The sequence below is a fragment of the Podospora pseudoanserina genome, chromosome 2 (genome assembly GCF_035222485.1).
Source record: "Podospora pseudoanserina strain CBS 124.78 chromosome 2, whole genome shotgun sequence".
Taxonomy (NCBI): Eukaryota; Fungi; Ascomycota; class Sordariomycetes; order Sordariales; family Podosporaceae; genus Podospora; species Podospora pseudoanserina.
The window spans coordinates 1,958,211-1,978,932 of NC_085921.1; the positions used below are offsets into that span (position 1 = coordinate 1,958,211).

Sequence of the window (20,722 nt, forward strand, 5' to 3'; positions counted from 1 at the left end):
TGAGCCGGCGCTCGAAGTCAGGGGGCTGGGTCTGTAATGGGGAAAGTGTGGCTGACGCAGCCATTTTCAGGCACAGCCACGTTATGCTCCACCTGTCAGGGCGCGAGCTTGATTCGCCGTTGAGGGAGCCACGTTTTTTGGTAGCTGTCCATCAGGTCGCAGTTCCATCAACACTATATCAGATGGGATTCTGCACATTTGCGAGTTTGCTCAGTCGTTGAAACAATGGGTTGTTTCTTTGTAACGAGTTCTGGTTACAATGGCATTCAGCTGCAGCACCACGGCTCGGTGAGCCACCTCATTGCTCAGCTCGGTGTCACACAACATCAAACAGTCAGGCAGAACACGTTGCGTTTCCCTGCAGCAAGCAACTAATGGTTGGTCCCATTCCAGGAACTGATGAGGCTCGATTCCCAATCGCTGGCCTTCAATTGCTCAGAAGAAGATATCCTTCAACGCGCGAACACCGCGTTAGGCGTAACATTTTGCGCTAGCTTTAGCCAATGGTAGCGCTCGGCTTGTCCCAAAAGGGCAATTGGACAACATCAGAGAGCTGCCATCGCCAATGGTCATGCCCAGCTTTCTCTTGTCACAAAACCCATGCTTAGATTGATAGCAGCGCTAACAGTGACAGTTTTGCACACAGTTGCCAATTTTCATCCATGATCTTTCCATGTTGGATCGATGCCAGACACAACACCCTCCGGCCATTAAGTTCAGAGCTCCGAAGCACCTCCCAAGCAACGTTAACTTTCATGTCACTTCTCCAAGGATTGGCCATGGTCAGATGTGAGAAGGCGACTTGAGAGTGTAAAATCTCTCAATTGCCTGCTGTTGCCCAGAAAAACCAGGGTTCAATTCTCATCGAGAACTCCCCTGTAAACCTTGGTTCCTCGGTGTTTTTCGGGCGTCTGCACTGCGATATCCACATGTTGATCTTGCGCATTGGAGCCTACTGGCAATAAAAACTGGATATTATTGTGAACTACGGGCTACAAGTCTGGCGTTCTTTTTTTCCTTCACTTTTTACCTGATATTCCTTAACCAAGCCAATAAGATATCGCAACCAAAATAAACTCCAAGAGACAGAAAAGAAAACACGTTCTACCCCGTTTTACGACTCACAACTCGCACACATATGCTTCGCATCCAGGTTACCTAGGTTAACATCACTTCTTTCCCTTCTTCCCATCCTTGACCCCCTTCTTATCGTTATCCTCCTTCTTCGCACCCTTATCCCCCTTCCCTCCATCGCCTTGTGCATTCTCCAAAAACTCGCGCAACCTCTCTGCGGTAGTCATCGTGTCAACGTGCGTCTCCCCCAAGACTTGCTCCTGCGTTGCGAGCGTGGCCCGAAACAAGTCTTCCGCCTCCTTTCTCTTGTTTCTGGCAGCATAGTTGAGGGCAAGGCTTTGTGCTGTATGTAATGTTTCCGGGGCATCCCTCCCAAGCCAATACCCCTGCAGCCCGAGTATCCTCTCCAGCTCCTGTCCTGCCGCTTCCCACTCCTCGGCTTCCTCGAGGAACAAAGCAACATTGTGTCGGGTGATGAGGGTCTCGGGATGGGTGTCCCCGAGGACTTTGATCTGGTTCTGCAAGGTGAGCGCGAACATCTGCTCAGCCTGTGTGTTTCCCTGGCGGGCGTAGAGACAAGCGAGGGCACGCAACATGCGGAGACACTCTGGGCTTTCAGGGCCAAGTCTGTCGCGGGCTATGGCAATGGCCTTTGAGAAGTGTTGTTCAGATTTGGGGAAGTCTTCCTGCCGCTCGTAGGCTATGGCGAGGGAGTAGTGGGCGTTGGCGGTGCGCATGGTGTTGGGGCCGTGGGTGTTTATTGCTGATTCCAGCAGGCGTTCAAAGAGGACAGCCGGGTCGTCTTCAGGGGCGTCTTCACTCTGTGGTGCTGAAGAAAAAGAGCCGTTGTCCGAAGGGTTATTGTTTCCAAGTGTACCAGGAGCTGGAGATCCACTCGTGGTTGCTGGGAGGCCGCGGGTGTTTGCGAGGTTGTTGGCCTTGGTCTTGCTGGGCTGTCTCGCGCTTGGGTGGGCTAGTCTCAAAACAGCCAGTTCGGCTAGCTTTTGAATGGTGCTCGTGTGTTCACGCCCAGAGCTCTCTTCTAGAAACCGAAGCTCGCTGCGCAGCTCCTGAGGGTTGGGGATGAAACAAGCACGGGATGATGGTTTCTTACTGACAGCCACAGGCATCGTTTTCTGATCCAGGCCGAGATTTCCGAGGGCTTGTCTGGCTGTCTCGACATCTTTGGCTGTCAGGAAGTATCTGGGAGGTTGTTGCGGGTCTGTCGGACGGGGTGTAAGAGCTTTTTCGAAGTGTGTTCTTGCTACTTCCAAGCGTCCAATTTGCTGGTAGTACTGAGCAACCTTCAGGTGTAGGATAGCAGCGGCCTTCTTGCCGTCCGAGTGTTTTGGCTGGAACCTCAGAGCAGCAAGGATGCTAGGAAGCAATGCGTCATCCAACTCATGATCACCGTCCTTGAGGGCTTGGGAAAGCTGGTCAAGAACCTTTTCTTCAACCAACTCCTTTTCTTTCGCTTCTTCCAGATAGCGTTGCAGACAGAGCCGGACAATCCCGGTTACCCGAATGAACCTGTCGTCCGCCGACCTCTCGATCATGCCGTATACTTCCAATGTCCGGGTGAGCTTCCAATCGGCCTTTTGGAAGAAGTCCTTTGGAATGCTTTGAACGTCAAGAACTCCAACAGAGCACAGCAAGTTTGCCGCATCTCGGTGCTTTTTCTCGAGGACCCTAAACAGTCGCCTCCAAGCAAGAACAGCATTGCCAGTAGTATCCTGCTTTTGTGATTCGGGGAGTTTAAGCATGTCTTCGTATTCCTTCAAGTTGATTTTCCCATCAACCTTGGTACGGTAAGCGTGCGGAAGCGCCAGGGCACCAGCTGTGCCCCCAAGCTTTTTGGCCAGCTCTTTGGCTTGGTCGTACTTCTGTTTGTCGGTTGTCTTCCTGCCCAAAATCATAAATGCAGCGTCCTTGCCGCTAAGAGGAGCGACATCAATCACAAATTGAGGCTTTCCTGCAAAGCGTCGTGCCAAACGTGCCTCTCTTGTCGTAACCAGCACCGTGCTGTGTCTTCCTCTGGGAATAAAATCCCAAAGAGTCCGCTCATCATTTGGGGTACCATCTTTGATCCAGTTGAGTGAAGCGTCATCATCAAGACCGTCCACAACCATCAGCCACTGACTATCGGTGCTTTTCTTTAGAGCATGACAGACGTCCCTCACAACATCTTGCGGCGAGTTTGCGTCCCTTAGACGGAATTGAAGACCATCCGCTATGCGCTTGTACGAGAATTCGAATTGCTCGGCGCTGCTGGCGTCGATCCAGTGTATATGAGCCCCGGGGTTTTCGATGCAATATCGATAAGCATACTCCACGGCAACGTGGGTCTTTCTGCGTGCGGTGCGATTAGCCTCCTGCAGAGACCAATCTTAGCATGGGGAGTTGGCATCAGACTCAGCACTTTATGGTACTTACCCAGTCCCCAAACCACCGGTGAGTGCCACCACGGCACCATTCTCGTCATGAAACTTCCTGTCAATGAGACCTAGTATATCTGCACGCTCGACAAAGTGGCCGTCCTTCCTGATTGGAATCGGAAGCTTTGCCAGGTGTGGCAGGTGACTATGAGATTGACTGAACCTAGAATCTGTTGTGAATAAGAGTCAGATTACGTTTCTATTGGCTTGCGTGCGTACGAGTACAAATGGAAAGAAGAAGCTGCTTGCATGCCGTTCAAAGAAGCGACTGCATCCGAGAATCCTTAGTGTTCGGGCGCCCAACCCCATGTTCTGACGAAAGCTCCGATGCTTTGATGGGACAGCGCCGTACCTTCTTGCTTCCTTTTCTCCTGATTCTCCCTTGCAAGCTTCACCATCCTCACAATCTGCTGACAGACCGCGTCGTAGTTGGCATCTTGATTGTCTTCGAAGGTGTTCATGTTGAAGTGGTTGGCATTGAGACCGGTTGAGCCGTGCCCATACACTGTCGCCGATGACTGTGTGACGACGAATTCCTAACATAGAGAATGAGAGGTCAATACTCAGAATGACGTCGAAGTTGATGAGTAAAGGTATTCACCTGAGGCATGTTTCCCATCCCAGCGATCTTCCCCACACTGGATGCATACATCTCGAAGAAAGAATATATGTGAGGCTGGACTTTGACCTCATTCTTCAGCACTTGGTTGAAATCCTGAACTATTCCATGAAGCATCTGGTTGTTGTGTGTCATCGTCTCGAGTGTCTCAAAGTGAGTCTTCACTTGAGCAGCGACGATTGCTCGATAGATGTCTCCCTGAGTGCTCAGTGAAGAGTTGCCATCTACACCAGAGTGTGGGGTACCAAGGAATATGAGCCCGGTGATGGCATCGATGAGGCCAGGAAAATTGGATCTGTGAGAGTGGGCAATGTGGAAAGCCTGTTTGGAAAGGATGTCAGGTGAGAGTCCAAGTTGAATGACCCTGTTAGGTACTTACACGTTGAACAATCAATCCGCCAAAACAGTGGGCAACGAAGATGATGGGCCTCTCAGGGCAATTCTGAGAATACCCAATGTTAGACCTAGCTCAAGTAAGGAGAAATTGGGTCAACCTTACCTCCCTCAATCTCCCCATCAAGGCGTTGAGCAGCTGATCAGCCGCTGTATTCACTGTTTGTCTGACAGCGTTCGGACCATACCAGGCCGACTGGTAGCCGAAGAAGAGTATTCTCGATTTGGGCAAATCGGCTGGCAACATCGTCTTGTCGTCAAGCCAGTTGGTCTTTGTGATTTTGTGCCTCCAGGTGTTGTAGGGGTGGGCACCAATGCCATGGACAAAGACAACACTAAAGTAGGGTAAGCAAGTTAGTTTCTTGTACAGGAGCATGAATAATCTGCACTCAGTAAGAAAGGCATGTGGTACTAACTCTGCATCGATGTCTTCCGTCTCAGGAGGTGCAACCAGCTGCCTCAAGCCCAAATGCTTTTGTTCAATGTGTTCAAACTCCGGTAGGCCACTGGGAGTCTTCGAAACCTTTGGCTTTGCAGCATCTCCAGGGTCCTTCTGCTTGACATCTGTGGATGTCTGAGCAGTGTTGCTTGGCACAAGTGGTACCTCGGGACCAGGCAATGGTTTGGAAGCTGACTTGGGTTCTTGGGCAGTGGCAACTGGTTTCTTGATCGCCAGCTCTGTGGCATCTGCTGGAGTGGTACTAGGAGCAACCTTTGTTGCACTTGAAGTCTGTTGGTCTCCCGCGGATTGACTTGCAGTAGGTGGGTCTGGCTGGGTTCCATTGGGCTTCGAGGCAGTGTTCGTAGCTGCCGTCGAGACTTGGGGAGGGCCATCCCCTGGGTTTGGGCTCTTGGGAGCCCCGCTCAACCCTGGGGTCTCGTTCTTTGCCTTGTTGGTTGTCGGCTTTGGCTGGTCCATCTTGAAGAAGGTATTATTCACTTAAAAATGTTGCTCAGGTAGAAAGTCTATTGAAGTGAAAAAGATGATGATAGGTAGCCCATGAGGCACAAGTCAGGAATGTCCCCATCACGGCAGAGGTCTTATAATCCTGCCTTCGTGCTCTTTCAGACTGCGCGTCGTCGTGCCTCACAAGGCTGAAGCATCATGGTTTTCAGCCGCATTGTCAAATCCCCCAAGTCTGAGCCCCAAAAGACTCCCTCACAGGGATGCTTATGCCGGTGCCTGTCTTTCCATTTTCAGACTATGATGATGCCTTCGCCGGTCAGCATTTGACCAATCGAAGTGCAAGAAAAAAGATACTTTTACCTGAAGTACTGGCCAGTTGAAGGACGTTCCAGCATGAGCTGCATGCATATGCATGACCTAAATTGCGACCTTTTTACATAACCTTGTTTGAGAAAAAGCAACCTATCAATCCCAATCACTTCTGAGCCTGATGATGCACTCGTGAACATCATGGTCCGGTGGAGATGAGGCACTGCCCGTGGTTCTACGAAAACCGTCTGTGCCTGAAGCGGGAAGGATCAACGGTAGCCGCCGCCCTCCTGGGCGGGTGGCATACTGGCAACAGGCACTGCCCCAACTCACGAACTCGGTCAGACGAGATAGCAGGTTGGTGGACGCCTTGGGGAAAGGGCTTGCCTCTCCATGCATAACAAATGCTGCGCGCGGGGAATGCCTGGCAAATCGATACGAACCAAGTCATCAGCCATAGGCTTGTGTGACACACCAGTGGCTTGTAGATCTCAACCACTCGTTGGTCCACCATAGTCAAGAAATTGGCGCCATGAATTCAAGGCACACCACCAGCTAAGACCGACGACTTAAAGACTGGCTATTGTTGAGTTGGACCCCAATCACTCAGCGCTTGTAGTCTTGCTATATTCTCTCTTTGGGGTTAAGTGCATATATGAAAATGCACAAATGCTCGCGATAGATGTCGATCGAATGCATATTCACGAGTTTTAGTTCAGCAGCCCCATATTTAGAACTCAGCTTCTCCAATTTCCATTTTCTCCCTTGAATCTCTTCCAAGACACAGCGCCAGATTTACGTATCCAGCCGCCAGGCTACCGCGACAACCTCATCCGACACAATCAAGCCCGGTCCCACTAATGGCGGGTCACGAACAAACCAGACATACGATGAACCCACCTGCCGGAGGCACAGAAAACGAGGACACCACCGTGCCCGGTCAACCTACTATTCCGTTCAATGACAATGCGAGGATCGTCACTTTCCTCACCACCGACCTCTCGACCGAAAGATTGAACAGTCTCTATTCGCTGCTATTCCTGACCGGCAAGCCTGAGAATATCTCCCCCTTACACCACCAGCCCATCAAAGGGCGTACGATTCTCATTACCGAAAGGCCTGATCTACACCTCATTTGGAACATCGACCGGATTTTCATCAAACCACTTCCGAAATATCTGCTCAGCCACTCGTTTTGGAAAGCCCACCTCCACCACCGACCTGGCAGATTGGACATTACGACCCCCACGCTATGCAACCCCAAAGACACCCTTCGTCTCGAAGCCCAAGGCTTCCTGCGCACTTACTCGCGCCTCATCCGACACGAGTCGGACTTTGATATGGCCCAAAGCCTGGGACTCCTCCCCAAGAGTCTAGACTGGGCCGGTTGGTCGCATTACATACAGGCATATGCATACCTTCGGGACACCCAAGTGGCCAGACGCTATCACTACGGCGAACTTCGCTTGCCAAGACTCAACGCCTGGACAATGGTCTGCCGTGGGGAACGTTACTTTCAAATTCACTACGACCAGTTGTCCTTCTTTTCCTGTTTTGGCGGGCCGTATCTGCTGCTGTTCGGTGCAGTTACGGTGATGCTGGCGGCCCTGCAGACGGCTGTGCAGATGGTGCCGGAGGGGGGTCCTTACCGGGAGTTTGCAAATAGCTTCGTGCCCATGTCGATCGCGCTGACGGCGGGGGGGTTGCTGTCTTTTCCGGCGCTGTGGTTTTTGTTCACGATGAGGGAGCTGTGGTTGTTTATCTTCCGATATCGATCTCTTGCTTTGTGAGACAATCTCGACAGCAACACAACAACCCAATGTGTGCAGATTTTGATTATAGAAAGTTGCTTTTTTCTTCACAAATCCAAGCATAAAATAGAATCTCTTGGCATTATCAGGCTGTGATCCATTATAGGGGTATTTACACTAGCAACAACGTTGCCATGAGACCCACAATGTTGGCTCCTTTTCATTCAGCAAAACACACTTACATAGGTAGGAAAACATTAGATTAGACTGTCAATCTAAAGACTCAATAAACAAAAAATGAAAAAATGGCAAAACCTTGTGTGCGTCATCACTACTGTTCAATGAATCCCCTCGGTCCTTGCTGCTTTCCCTTCACAACCTTCCTTTGCCCCGGAGCCGCTGGTCCACCAATCCGCTTTGACATCTCCTGTTCCAATAGCCTCATCCCTGCCTTGTTCTGCTCGAAATCCAATTCCTCGTCATGGGCATCCCATTGATAGTCCACCTTTTGCTGATTGCTGGCATGTGCGAAGTTCAGCTTGTTCTGGTCTGTGCTGCGCTGGAAGTCCAACTTTCGCTGGTCCGCCTTCACATCGAGCTTGGCCATCGACTTCTTGAGCGTGACTTGCTGCTCGCCTGTCTTCTTGACATTGTCGCGGGTTTCCTTGTTCATCTTGTGGAGCTGGTAAACCTTGTGCTTATCGACTGCCTCGGTGGCCTTGAGCTTTTGCTTTTCCATGGTTTTGTGAGTGAGGAGTTTCTGCTGGTCGACTCCCTGCATGGCCGCCAGTTTCTGCTGGTCGATAGCTTGTGCGGCTTGAACCTTTTGCCAGTCTGTTCTCTGCTGGGTGATGAATTTCTGGTAGTCGGCTCTCTCCTGAGTGACAAGCTTGTGGTGGTCTGTCATCTGTGTCTGGTGGAGCTTTTGCTGATCCATCATTTGGGTCTTGCGGTAAGCCTGATAGTCCAGCATCTGTGCGAGGTGGACTTTCTGATTGTCCATCACCTGCTGGTGGCGCTCGTTGATGTGATGCTTCTGAGCGAGACCATTGTTGTCTACCGCGAGAAGTCCGGCTTTGTCTTGGTTGGCGAGCACGCGGCCCCGGTGAGCAATGTGGTTCTTTTCTTCCAATGTTTGGAGTTGCTGGAGTGTGACTTCTGCGTCTTGATGCAACTTGCTCTCATGAAGGATGTTGCTATTCTGGACCTTGTGAACTGTAGCTTGTCCTTCTTGAACCAGGCGCTGCTCGTGGCGGGTTTGCTCAATGAAAATCTTCTGGAATTGTGCTTCTTTATCCCGACGGAGCTGGTCATCATGGTCCCGCTGGATCTTCTCAAGGCGTTTGATCTCTTTTGCAAGTGCCTCAGGGTAGCCGATTGCGCCGAGCGGCTGATCAGCAGCGACGTCAGACCAGTATCTATCCTCAGCCCCTTTATCTCTCAGCATTTGCTCAAGGGCGTAGTTAAGCTCAGCTTCCTTCTCCGAATTTGATGGATGGAGGAATTTGAGATACATAGTTGGTGAGTAATGACAAGTGATCATGCTTCCCGTTTTCGGACTTGGCTCCTGCAGGGTATATACGTTGTTGTCGTTGTTGATGTCGTCCCAGACCATGTCAAGAAGAGCTTTGATCACTGCGAACGGTCGCGGATTTTCCAGAGCCAATATCAGGGCATTCTTCCATTTCGGTGTCTTCCAAAATTGGAAAAGGTCCAAACCACCTTTCTTGAGTTCAAGAAGAGTGTCCTCCATGTCCACCTGACTGCCACTCCCATCACAGCAGCATGCCATTTCATGTAAGGGGGTTCGAACCCCGTGAAGAAAAGACGCAAAGTTGACAGAGAAGTTCTTGGTCGCTATCAGGGCACGGCAAACCTTGCTGTGGAGGTTCCTTGCAGCTTCGTGAAGGCTACCATCGTTGGGCCTGTATGGCATCTTCAGCAGAGCCTTGACAATGTCAAGGTGACCTTCGCGGGATGCATAGAACAAAGCGGAACTGTCCAAGCTGTCCCGTATTCGGGTGTTTGCCCCGGCTTTAATCAGGTGATTGACAACTTCAGCATGCCCAAAGGCGGCGGCAAGAATGAGCGCTGTGGCCTTCGAAACCGGTGCCACAAAGTTCACATCGGCTACTGTACGACCGTTATTAGCCACATACTCAGAAGAAAGTATTGGGGCACGTCAGCCTACCTTTGGCTTCAATCAATGCTAGGATGACACCTGGCTCAATTGGGCGACATCCTGGTGGTCGAGGCAGTAAACTCCAGAGAAGAGCGGTACAAGGCTCAGGACCATAGTCGCTGCCATATAGGGCGGTTGGTTCTGTCATGTCGAATTTGACGCCCAACTTAATCAAGCGCTTCACAAGTTTGATAGAACCAGGATGGGCCGCCAGACACTCCCTGACTGGCGTGCGGAGTTGGGGTATCGTCTTTCTGAACGTCTGAACAACATTAGAACCATCAGATGATGTGACAATGTCGATGAACAAAAGTGCTGTCTCTTCAGTCAATGAGGTAACCATGACTTCGAAGAAAGCACCCTCAATCGAGTCCACTGTTGCCCCACGGCCAAGAAGCATCCTCAAGACTTCAGTATTTCCAGCCCTAACTGCCAGCTTCAGAGCCTCTCCAGACTGAAAGTTGACATTGGCGTGTCCAACACTGAGCATAGTCTCAACCATAGCCTCTGAACAACGGTGCATCAGATATGCCTCAATGGCAATAAGAAAGGCGTGGTTGGCTTGCTCTCTCCCTCGGCCACCCCACGTGAGCAGATCATGGACAAGCCAAAGATATTTGTCGTCCGGAGCGAGCCAGTCCTTGGAAGTCTGGATGACACCCTGAAAGGCATCAATGACTGTGCGAATGTCGACATAGGCAGCGAAGAGCTCGAAAGCATCCCGCTCGTAGCTTTTGGCGGCATGACAGAAGGCTTGTCTGACATCGCTCCCTGAAACACCAAGATGAAGTAGTGCGCGGATTGTCGAGAGACCAGCCGGCATTTGCCATTTAGGATTTGCTAGAGCAGCGCGGAATCCAGCCAAGACTTCTTCTGGTGACTGACTGGCATGGGGTAGAAGGTTGAGGAGTGACAGATCCAGGCTTCTACAAGCAACTTGGAACACCGACTGCTCAAGAGGTTGGCGATTGTAGCCAGCTGCATGCAGTAGTCGTTTGACAATCCCAAGGCGTACCTCACTATCCGCAAGGCCAATAGACGCAGCGACAGCAGCCTGCAGTGACTGTAGAGTGACTGGACCAGACAACAGGACGGAGAGAATTTCCAGCCACCCCTTTGTCGAAGCGAGCACAAGCGGCTGGCCTCCGTTGAAGTTGACATCTGCATTGGCTCTTTGTACCAAGAATTGCACCAATGAAGACCGTGACGTAGCGTCGCCCTCAAGAGAATCCCCGTGGAGCGATATGGCGAGCAATCTGTTGACTGGCTCTCCCTCCAACCCAGCAGGAAGCAAAAGGCTGGCCATATCGTGAATGATTGAAATCGACCTAACCGAAGCTAGCGAGTCGATTGTTGTAGAGATGGTGAGCTTTGACGGCCCTCCATACAGCACGGCTTTGAGCATCGGCACAGAGCGGCTCTGAATGGCGGCATGTATCACCGCCCCGTTCTTATGCTCGATTGATGAGCCATGCTGAACAAGCGACTGGATGAGCTCAACCGACCGCCTCTGTTTGACAGCTTCAAGCAAGACTTCATCTCTCACAGGACCTTTTGCCCCTGACTGTAGACAAGCAATCAGGGCCCGGTCTAGACCAGCAGTGAATGCTTCTCCCACCATGGCGTCCAAGATAAGGGGGATAGATGCCATCTCGGGTGTAGACGCAATGGCGACAGCAATATCTTCGTAGTGACCCAATATCGCGGCTTTGAGTGCAGCTGCATTCTCAAATTTCGGGTCCGCCTGTGCGTCCAGCAAATTCTGAACCTTCATGTAGTTGCCTGATGCTGAAGCCCTCACCAACCCTTTGTGCCGGCAGTCTCCGCACGCTCCTTTAAGCCTTCCCAGCAGGAGGGGAAGCATGTCATTCGGACCGTTGTCCACAACATGCAAAAACTGCTCATGCAGGGGCTCAGCATTCGCACCACCGGATATCAAGACAGACACTTTGGCCGTATCATTCTGGGTGATGGCAAACGGAAGTGCTCTGTCGAACGCGTCTTGGTCCGCCTTCAGGGCGAGTGCATAGACGATCTCGTATGAGCAATTCTGCACGGCTCTCTCAAGAACATCACTGCGAATATCTTCTTGATCTCGGCCGGTCATGACCTTGAAGAGGTTGGTACTCTTCCGTCGCTTGATGGAAGCATTGGCTTCGAAGTCGGTCTGCAAGGCATAGACAAGGGCCGGAGTTGCATCGGGAGCTTTTCCCTCGGCGATACTTGCGAGAACCGCATTGGCGTCTTTGTAGGTGAATTCTCCTTTGGACTTTCGACTCTTGTTATTGCAGTGCTCCGACATGAGAGCTTTGGCCCGGGCCACTTCTTTCTCCGAGAATTTCATGTCGGGTTTGAAGATGGTGGACACGGTTCTGCACAAGCTGGCTCTCACGCCGAAAGGTGATGCTGGTGAGGAGAGTGGAGGCGAGTATGGGGTCATTGGTGGGCTCATTGGGGGACTCATTGGTGGACTCATTGGTGGACTCATTGGTGGACTCAATGTCGGGGTAAAAGCAGGAGATGCTGAGAACATTGTTGTTGTCGATGGTGTTGGTGGTGTTGAAATTGTTCGAGTGGAGCCCACTGTGAGATGCATTGGGGCTTCCATCGTTTCGAAGAGTTGGCTACCTGCCTAAGTAAAGTACCTAGGTAACAATGTCTGAGAAGGGCTTTTGATTTCAAACACAGCCTAGCTTTGGTGAGATGAAGAATAGGGACAATTGAAGGAAATTCTTTCCTGGGAATCTTCTGGGTACCCTCTTCCCACGGCTTTGGGTCAGTTCTAGAGATGACAGCGAACTGACAGAACTTCCATGTGAGGCTCTGCGGCAAAGCAAAGCGCATAATGAGCGGAGAACATGCAGTGGTGACTGCAGTGTTTGTTTCGATTTCAGACATTTTACCGGCCCGGATGCCTTTTGCTGGCCGGTGTAGCAGCTGACCCCCACTGAAAATGCATGTGGCCATTTGTTGTACACCACTACAGCAAGGCGACCTATGAGACAGTGCAGACGCCGTGTACTTGAACACGATGTACCTTTCACTATGAGGCATCTTCACGGACCACATCTGCACATGGAGGTGGACTAATTAAAATAATGTTGGGGCTGTGCAGCCACAACGGTTCCAGCCTGGGGGCCGTTGTTTCACATGTTGGGGTCTAGCACCCGGTATTCCAAGATGTGCTTTATCAGGCTGAGGATGATCATTGAACTCCTGAATTAGTGTTCGCCTCTGGCCACTCAGTAGGTTAGCATGGTGTTTTTCGGCGCTTAGGATCAGATGCAATCTCCCTTTCTTTGATCTATCTAGATACTGTCGACCCAGGGATAAGTCTTTTTAAACCTGACAAACCTTCTCGTCATCGACATCAAAGCTCATTTTGTCCAAACATCTCAAATACTCTCTTATTCGTACAACTAAGCACAATGGCAATCAACGGCCCTCTGAAAGCAGTACCCGGCTCGGCAGAGTACCTGGAGTCTCAGTTGAGTGGTCCAGAGCTTAGCTGCCGGCACTTTCCCAAGTACCGTGCCGAGGAGGACCACCGCTACCCGAGTCGTCTTGGCTTTTTCTCTTCCGATCCCGAGCCCAAGATTACCTACCTTGACACCAAGAAGCTCTGCATTGCCTGTCTCGTAGCCGCAGTCCCAGACGGATTCAACTACATCCCTCCTTCAACGCCAGCAACGTCAGCGCCCCTGCCAATCAAGGCACCAGAGTTACCTTCACAGGCATTCCAAGCTGGTCATCATCGTCTCAACCGAGGGTCTCAACCGGTGCCCACGCCCAGTCACCTCATTGCCCCACCTGTGTCAATCGACTTGGCACAGTCGCCATGGCTTCAACATGGTTGGAACTGGATGAAGAGCCAACGGAAGCCATTTTACGTCGATGCGTTGTACCCTTTGGATGATCGGCTACCTATCGTCAGGGCAACAGTCACGAGAGATGCTGAAATAGCTACCCATTCGGGGACCCCGTACGCTGGTCAAATCATCACTCTCAATTCAACCGTTTTGCAAACAGAGTTTCAACAATCTACCGTGACTTCGACGATAAAACAAGTCACGGTCAAAAAGAAAGAAATCGAAGATGGAAAACAGAAGAAAACCGCAACGTCGACAACCAAGGCGAAACCTCAAGACACGAATCGCGGTCCCAAGTCCACCTCCTCAGACATTCCGCCAGTGCCAACGCCAAAGGTCGCTGCGAACCTTCAGAATGATTTAGGACCTCGCTCTCCCAATACAGTTTCTCTGAGCAAGGCATCCAGCAAAGAAGCAACTTCAACAAGCATCAGTTCAAAGACTGTCAGCACTACGGGCTCCGTCCAGTCGAAGCCTCGTAACGGTACGTCGAATACGAAGCTAAAGGCAGAAACCGGCTTGAAGTCAGAGGGTTGGGTAAAGTCTGGGGCTCACAGTTCTGCTGCATCATCTGTCATACCAACCGCGAAGATCACAGAGGAGCGCCATATCCCCTCGTCGATTACCAACTGGCAAGACTTGATGATGCCCATATCCCAGCCAACTCCTGGCCTGGATACCAAAGCCGCGGCTGGAAACGTTGTCAACACCGGGGCAAGTCTCGCTGGCAAGATATCCCTGGGACAAGCCAAACCTCCTGGAAAGGACATGGCCAACCTTACACAGGTAAGAAATACAAGTTTGACAGAGGTCTGCTCTTACAGCTCAGTCGTAACTGACATAACCTTTCACAGGCAGCCTCAGCAACAGCAGCCGCACGGACAACCATCACCCAGACGCAACAGTCAACATCTTCGTCAAGTCAACGTTATCTTGCAAAGAACTGGAGCCGCCACGACCCTATCCCGTTTCAAGACAACAGCCACATACCACCTCTGAAGGCCTACAAACGTACCGCAGGAATACAGGGGCAAGCTAGCGAATTTCTGCCTTTAGAGAAGCTATTGCCCAAGGGCACTGTTGTCGCATCCGATGAGGATATTTCCACGTTCCAATTCCCAGACAAGGCCTCTGGTCCTCTGCAGAAGATCTTGATGTCCATTCCTCAGACATCACATGCCCCCACCGGCGGCCCATCCGTGTCACGACAATTTATCGACAGTCTCTTGTCAACTACAACATCCACAGTTCAGACAAGTGCTTCTATGGTCCAGACGAGAGGGGTTGTCGGCTTGGATGGACGCCAGGGCCCTGGTCAAAAACTGCCAACGGCGCAGGGAGCCAAGACAACATCTCTCCGACAGACAGTTGGTCAAGCCATTGGTGGTCTTACCTCCACAAAGGCAACGATGCCCTTGCCAACCAAAGCACCGGCTCAGCCATCTATCCCCGGATCACAAGCAGTGCAGACAGCTGCGTCAGGTATTTTCGCTGCTGCAAAACAGACCATCAGCTCAAAAGAACAAACCCGGAGTGCCCCCAAAGAGGACAAAGATAAGACCAAACAAAGAGTTCCGCCTGTCGCTGCTAAGCCATCGCAAGTCAAGGAGTCTTCAGGGGCAGTCAAGAAGAACAGTGACACCAAGTCTAAAGAGACAAAGGTGAAGACAGAACAGACCAAGACATCCTCCACCCTCACCGCCTCTGCCAATAAAACATCCACGAGTTCCAAAGACACAAGCGAGTCTACCAAGGCCAAGAAGGAAATTTCTAGTGCTGAGACGAAGACGCGTGGTGCGAACAAGCGGAGCGGGGGCGGGGACGGGAAGTCTCTGGTGGGCTCTGGGCTGAATAAGTTGAAGGACGTTGTAGCCGCAGTTGCGGAAGACTCCGCCGGTCTCCACGAGCCCAAGTCCAAGCAAGATGGAGGCAAGGATAACAAGACTGTAAAGAGCGATGCTAAAAAGAAGGCTACCCATGGGGTGAAGAAAGAGGTCAAAAGCAAGGTCAAGCAAGGGATCAAGAAAGACAGCAAGACGGCTAAGCCTCCAAAGACAAGCGGCAACAAGTCTATCAAGGAGTCGAAAGGAAAGGAGAAAGTCAAAAAGAGTATGGCGTCTACGAAGTCAGAGTCTCGAAGTGTCTCCAAGAGGCAAGAGATGAAGAGCAAGACAATAAAGACAAAGACTACCACTACTAAGGCTGGGGAGAAGACGGAGAAGAAGACCGAGGAGGAGACTGAAGAGGATACGGAAGATGAGACTGAAGAGGATACGGAAGATGAGACTGAAGAGGATACCGAGGATGAGACTGAAGAGGAGATTGAGTTTGATGATGAGGATGAGAGCGAGGATGAGAGTGAGGATGAGAGTGGGGAAGAGACTGAGGATGAGAGTGGAGATGAGAGTGAAGATAAGACTGAGAGTGAGGAGAAGTCCACCAGTGAGTCATCAGGCCATAAAAAATTGTCAGACGTTAAAAAGGGATCAACTGGCAACAACGACGACCCAGATGGCTTTAAGGAGGATGGTGACTCTGATTTTTCAAATCCGAACGCCAAGAGAAAGGAACAATCAGCAGATCCCAAAGACCCTGAGGACCCAACCAATGCCTCAAAGGGTTCTAATGAGGAGCAATCCTCCAAGGCCGACAATCTGGACACCACTAAGAAGAATGCTGTCGATGACGACGATGCAGCCGCCAACAAAGCTTCGACTGCGGATGGACCATCAGATACGCAGCTATTTTCAATCACCAGAGACCAAGCCGAGGAGAATTCAAAGTCTCAAGAGTCTTCCACCGAGAACGGATCTTGCCATGCCAAGGAGGCTTCATCTGAAGAAAAAGCCGCAACATCCACCGCCAGCAAGAGCGAAGATACAAGATCCACCACTGTCAAAACCCAAGACAACACTGTCACGTCAACCAGTTATGAGGCTTCCACCAAGGAGACCCTTTCTACCAGCAACGAAGTATTGACCACCGGCGAGCCTCCGGCCACGCCTCAGCGATCAGTCCCTGACAGCTCCTCTACCGTGGATCAGAGGATCAGTGAACCGACAAAAGCTGACAAGTCATCCGGTTCTGCCGTTCTAGCTGGAGCTGCGGTAACTGGTGCTGCGGTAATAGCTGGTGCAGTCATTTACCATAACATCACAAACAACAGTTCAACCACCATAAACGTTGATCAGTCTTCGCACAACCACCAAATTGAAGCTGCTCAACAAGGAGAGGGAGACACTGATAGTGATAACAACGATCAACACTCTGTACAAGGAGCTCAAGACAGTGATGTTGAGCAGCATGATGGTTATAATTCGAAAGGTGAAAACGATCAACTCAGCGGCAACGACACTGATAGCGATAACGGACGTGGGAATGACACCGACAGCAATAGCGGAGAACATAACGCAAACGACTCAGACAACGATGAAGAGGTTGACAATGGGAGCCAAGCGGGCTTCGACACCCAAAGCGTCGATGGGTCCCAACAGGGAGAGCACGACAGCGACGACAATGATAACCACCACAAAAGCGACGACGGTAGTGACAATGAGGGTGACAGCGAAGGTAATATCGAATCGGGAGGAGATGGAGAGAGTGATAACGAAGGAAACATGGCAGGCGAGGAAGGAAGTTTCAAAGGTTATGCCTCAAGTGATGATGGGCACCGAAAGTCGGATGATGAGGGTGGCTCCAACGATGACGATGGGGACGAAAATGAAGACGATTCTCAGAGGTCGAGTGTTTCTGGGGATGATGATGACAACCAGAGCCACAATAGATGGGGAAATCAAGATAGCGACGAGGAGCAGAACAATGGGAGTGATGCGGATGGCAATGGTGAAGAAAACGAATGGGGAGATGACACACAGAGCCAAGTCAGTGGTGATGGTGACGATGATGACAATGACGCCCAGAGTGTCAGCGGGCAGAGCTCTGGAGGCGGCTCTAACCACACCGGAACGGCTAATAGCAAGGATGGAAACGGGGATGGAGATGACGATGAGGATGGATACGGGTATCACAATGACAGTGGAGATGAACCCGCTGGAGATGGTGATGACCGAAGTCTGAACCAAGATAGCGATGCCTTGCAGGACGATGACAATGAGCTGGACGACGATAATGAGCAGGACGACGATGATGAGCAGGACGATGATAATGAGCAGGACGACGATAATGAACAGGATGATGAAGCGGAGGATGATGAAGCGGAGGATGATGAAGCAGAGGATGATGAAGCAGAGGATGATGAAGCAGAGGATGATGAAGCGGAGGATGATGGAGTTGAGGATGATGGAGTTGAGGATGAGTACGGGCAGGATAAGGGCGATGAGCAAGATGATGAGAATTATGAATATGGGCAGAATGAGGAGTACGGGCAGGACTATGAAGATGGGCAAGATGGTGATGGCAACGGATATGAAGAAGACTATATGTACTAGTAGTATCAGTTGGAGAGAACTGGGTAGGTAGGTAGGCAATGCATTTCGTGCAAAACATTTGGCGTTTCCTTATAAGTATTGAAGAGTGAAATGTGCGGTCTTGCGTTTGAAGGAGTTCCAATGGGTCAGTGGCCGATGCCACCTTTGAGAGATCTGGTGCTTGGAGCCCACTCCTCCAGGCTCCTCGGAATTTTCTTCTCAGACCGTCACGATGCACCATTTTTTTTAATCTCACTGCATGTTGAAGTAAGCATGAACAGTCCTTGGTGGTTTGGGAAATCCGCCCTAATCAGATGATTGGTTGGTTTCCGGACCGGCGACCTAGCGCTTTCCTCCCCCGGCAGACCTTGATCATGAACAGTGAATCAACAAATTGGCACCTAGCTTCTTTAGGTATCAACACATTGAAAGATGGCACATGATATTGCAATTGAGTCACAGAAGACGAGAAAATGTGGCTTCGTCTGGTTCGTTGAGGTAGGAATATAGTGTTTAGGTAGGGGTAGGTCAATACATTATCTTATATTCAATGATCTTTCCACTGTTCTCTTACTCTGACTCTGGACCCCAGTCTTTTGGTTCATCACTTCTTTCTTTCTTTTACATTGTATCAAAAGGTCCTCGGTGTTTCGATGGCGCACACAAGCAGTCATAAAAATACTCAAATTCAAAAAGGAGCCAAGTCGGCTACCTCGAATACCAACCCTGACCTGAAAGCCGACTGGTTGAGCTGCCCACTTGCCCCAAAAAGTGTCAAACCCAAAACTTCTGAAACAAAGGTCTCATCTCAGTCGAAACCAACCCCAAAGCCAAAAGACCCACACTATCTCATCAAGCGTTACCTGAAGGACGGCGTGGTTCATATTCATGAGAAACTGTGGATGGAAGCAAGAGATTTGCCACAAGAGCCTGGGGCATTCCACGGAGAATTAGAGGTGCTTGAAAATCTGCCTTTTATCAGTCCTGTTTCCCGTCCTTTCCTTTGTTTCTTTATTAGTTTGTTTGGAGAAACAGTCTTGTTGACGCTTCTATTGTGCAGGAAACGGACTTTGATATTTGTATTCTGGCTGAGTTTGCGGGTCAAGTTCATGAATCTGTGATGATTGGGTCTTGTGACTCTGCTCCTCACCTCTCATATCTATGATGCGAATGATGGGCTTGGGAGCTCGTACCACAAGGGCAAGGTGCTGGCCAGGATAGAATTATATCAGAATTATGTACCCAGACAGTCATCATATTCATGAATTCAATAGTTTATTCAAGAGTTGGCAGTGAAAAGAACGCCTTTTCTTGAAGTCATGTCTGATTGGTTTGAGAGGTTATGAAAGAGCGTGATAATGTCCTCTCTGATGCATGAAATCTCCTAAAGAGTGTTTCCAGTTGGTGTTTGGTCTTTTACCCTTGGTCCCACAACTACAATCACCAAACCCCTTTCTCATTCCCCTGGACCTGCATCCTATTCAACCTACGCTGTGTCCACCTCACCAGCCCCACCAGTGAGTCCTTTGTAACCTTGACAATCCAACGAAGAATCAGACGTTGGTAAGGCTCGCCGCGGTATTCGCGTCCGAACTCCAGCAACAGTGTTTTGACTCCTCTAGGGTCATCCTTATCTCCTTCAGCCACAATTGCGTCGATCTCCCGGAATCCCAGAGACATGAACAGACACTGGGACATGGGCGCAGCGCTGACACACTGAGGGATCCTGTCCATTCTTGAGAGGTCTCTAGCCCATGTTGCCAGCTGAGTGCCGTGGCCACGTCTCCAGTATGCCGGGTGAACGACTATCATGCTGATGGTGGAGTGTCTGTGGACTCTGTTTTTCCTTTTGGCAGTAGCAGAGAGAAGGCCCCACTCGTCATAGTGGCGTTGGTTTAAGTCTCGATTCAGGCTATGTGGAGTTGCGAGATAACAACCTGGGAGACGTGATGGTTAAAATGAGGTTCACATAAATGCAATTTGAGCTTCAATAGAAGTATATAGATATTTGGATGTGGCCACAGTGATTTGTAACCATAGATGAAAATTCCTGTTGGGATTTTGAGATGGGAGGAGTTAAAGAGGCAATGAATGCAATAAAAGCAGTGACGTTACCATTATTTATTTTCAATTTACCAACATGACGAGAGCCTGGGTCGAGTTTAATGGAAATAACACCGACAATGACCCGTTCACCAGCCTTGGGAGCAGTCCAACCGGTGTTGTCCGGTATGATGGCAGCTGTCTTGTTGTTTTCATCGCGCAAGTAAGCGTCCTCCCGGACTAAGACTATATGATCGTCGCTCTGGATGGCATCCAGGAATTGGGCGCGGTACGACTCGAGTGTGTCTTCGGGGTACTTTGCATGATTGGGACGTTCCCACTCGAACAGAGGAGAGTATCGGAAAGCGGCAGTTGCCACGACGCTAATGCGAGGAACATCGTCGGGGCTTGCGATACGCAGGTGGCCCAGCGGAGGGAAATCCATGCGGCAAACAATGTCAAATGATAGCGAAAAACATGAAAAAGAGAAAAATAAACTGGTCGGTTCCCATCTTGTTACAAATTAACTGTCTTTGTGTGCACTTATGAAGAAATTCCTTGTCGAGGATTACCATTCCACCAGATACAAACCTTGGGGACACAATAGGTAATACTGGCGAGGCTCCGGTCGATGATGTGGGTTGAGGTGGGTTGAGGTTGAGGTCCTGGTGGGTTGAGGCTCGTATACAGTGTTGCACCGTGCGAGCCTCGCG

The 20,722-nt window shown here is 50.5% G+C and overlaps 5 protein-coding genes across 5 annotated transcripts; 2 read left to right on the forward strand and 3 right to left on the reverse strand.

Moving 5' to 3' along the window:
* Positions 1–1,169: 1,169 nt before the first annotated feature.
* On the reverse strand, positions 1,170–5,440 carry QC764_0035160 (uncharacterized protein; the record flags this gene model as incomplete). Its single annotated transcript, XM_062940234.1, has 7 exons — positions 1,170–3,423; positions 3,508–3,679; positions 3,862–4,045; positions 4,111–4,449; positions 4,508–4,570; positions 4,628–4,856; positions 4,938–5,440. 7 exons carry the CDS (start codon positions 5,438–5,440, stop codon positions 1,170–1,172), a joined length of 3,744 nt encoding a protein of 1,247 aa, XP_062802947.1.
* A 1,157-nt stretch (positions 5,441–6,597) lies between these two features.
* On the forward strand, positions 6,598–7,527 carry QC764_204510 (uncharacterized protein; the record flags this gene model as incomplete). Its single annotated transcript, XM_062944149.1, has 1 exon — positions 6,598–7,527. One exon carries the CDS (start codon positions 6,598–6,600, stop codon positions 7,525–7,527), a length of 930 nt encoding a protein of 309 aa, XP_062802948.1.
* Positions 7,528–7,819: 292 nt separating this feature from the next.
* On the reverse strand, positions 7,820–12,278 carry QC764_204520 (uncharacterized protein; the record flags this gene model as incomplete). Its single annotated transcript, XM_062944150.1, has 4 exons — positions 7,820–8,263; positions 8,297–9,621; positions 9,680–12,134; positions 12,159–12,278. The coding sequence occupies 4 exons, from the start codon at positions 12,276–12,278 to the stop codon at positions 7,820–7,822; spliced, it is 4,344 nt and encodes a 1,447-aa protein (XP_062802949.1).
* An 820-nt stretch (positions 12,279–13,098) lies between these two features.
* On the forward strand, positions 13,099–17,987 carry QC764_204530 (uncharacterized protein; the record flags this gene model as incomplete). Its single annotated transcript, XM_062944151.1, is given in 3 exon segments — positions 13,099–14,325; positions 14,394–15,861; positions 15,874–17,987. 3 exon segments carry the CDS (start codon positions 13,099–13,101, stop codon positions 17,985–17,987), a joined length of 4,809 nt encoding a protein of 1,602 aa, XP_062802950.1.
* Positions 17,988–19,210: 1,223 nt separating this feature from the next.
* QC764_204540 (uncharacterized protein) lies at positions 19,211–20,640 on the reverse strand. Its single transcript, XM_062944152.1, has 2 exons — positions 20,082–20,640; positions 19,211–19,903 (listed from the first exon to the last, which is right to left on the reverse strand). The coding sequence occupies exons 1-2, from the start codon at positions 20,452–20,454 to the stop codon at positions 19,407–19,409; spliced, it is 870 nt and encodes a 289-aa protein (XP_062802951.1). The 5' UTR covers positions 20,455–20,640; the 3' UTR covers positions 19,211–19,406.
* Between the last annotated feature and the right edge of the window lie 82 nt (positions 20,641–20,722).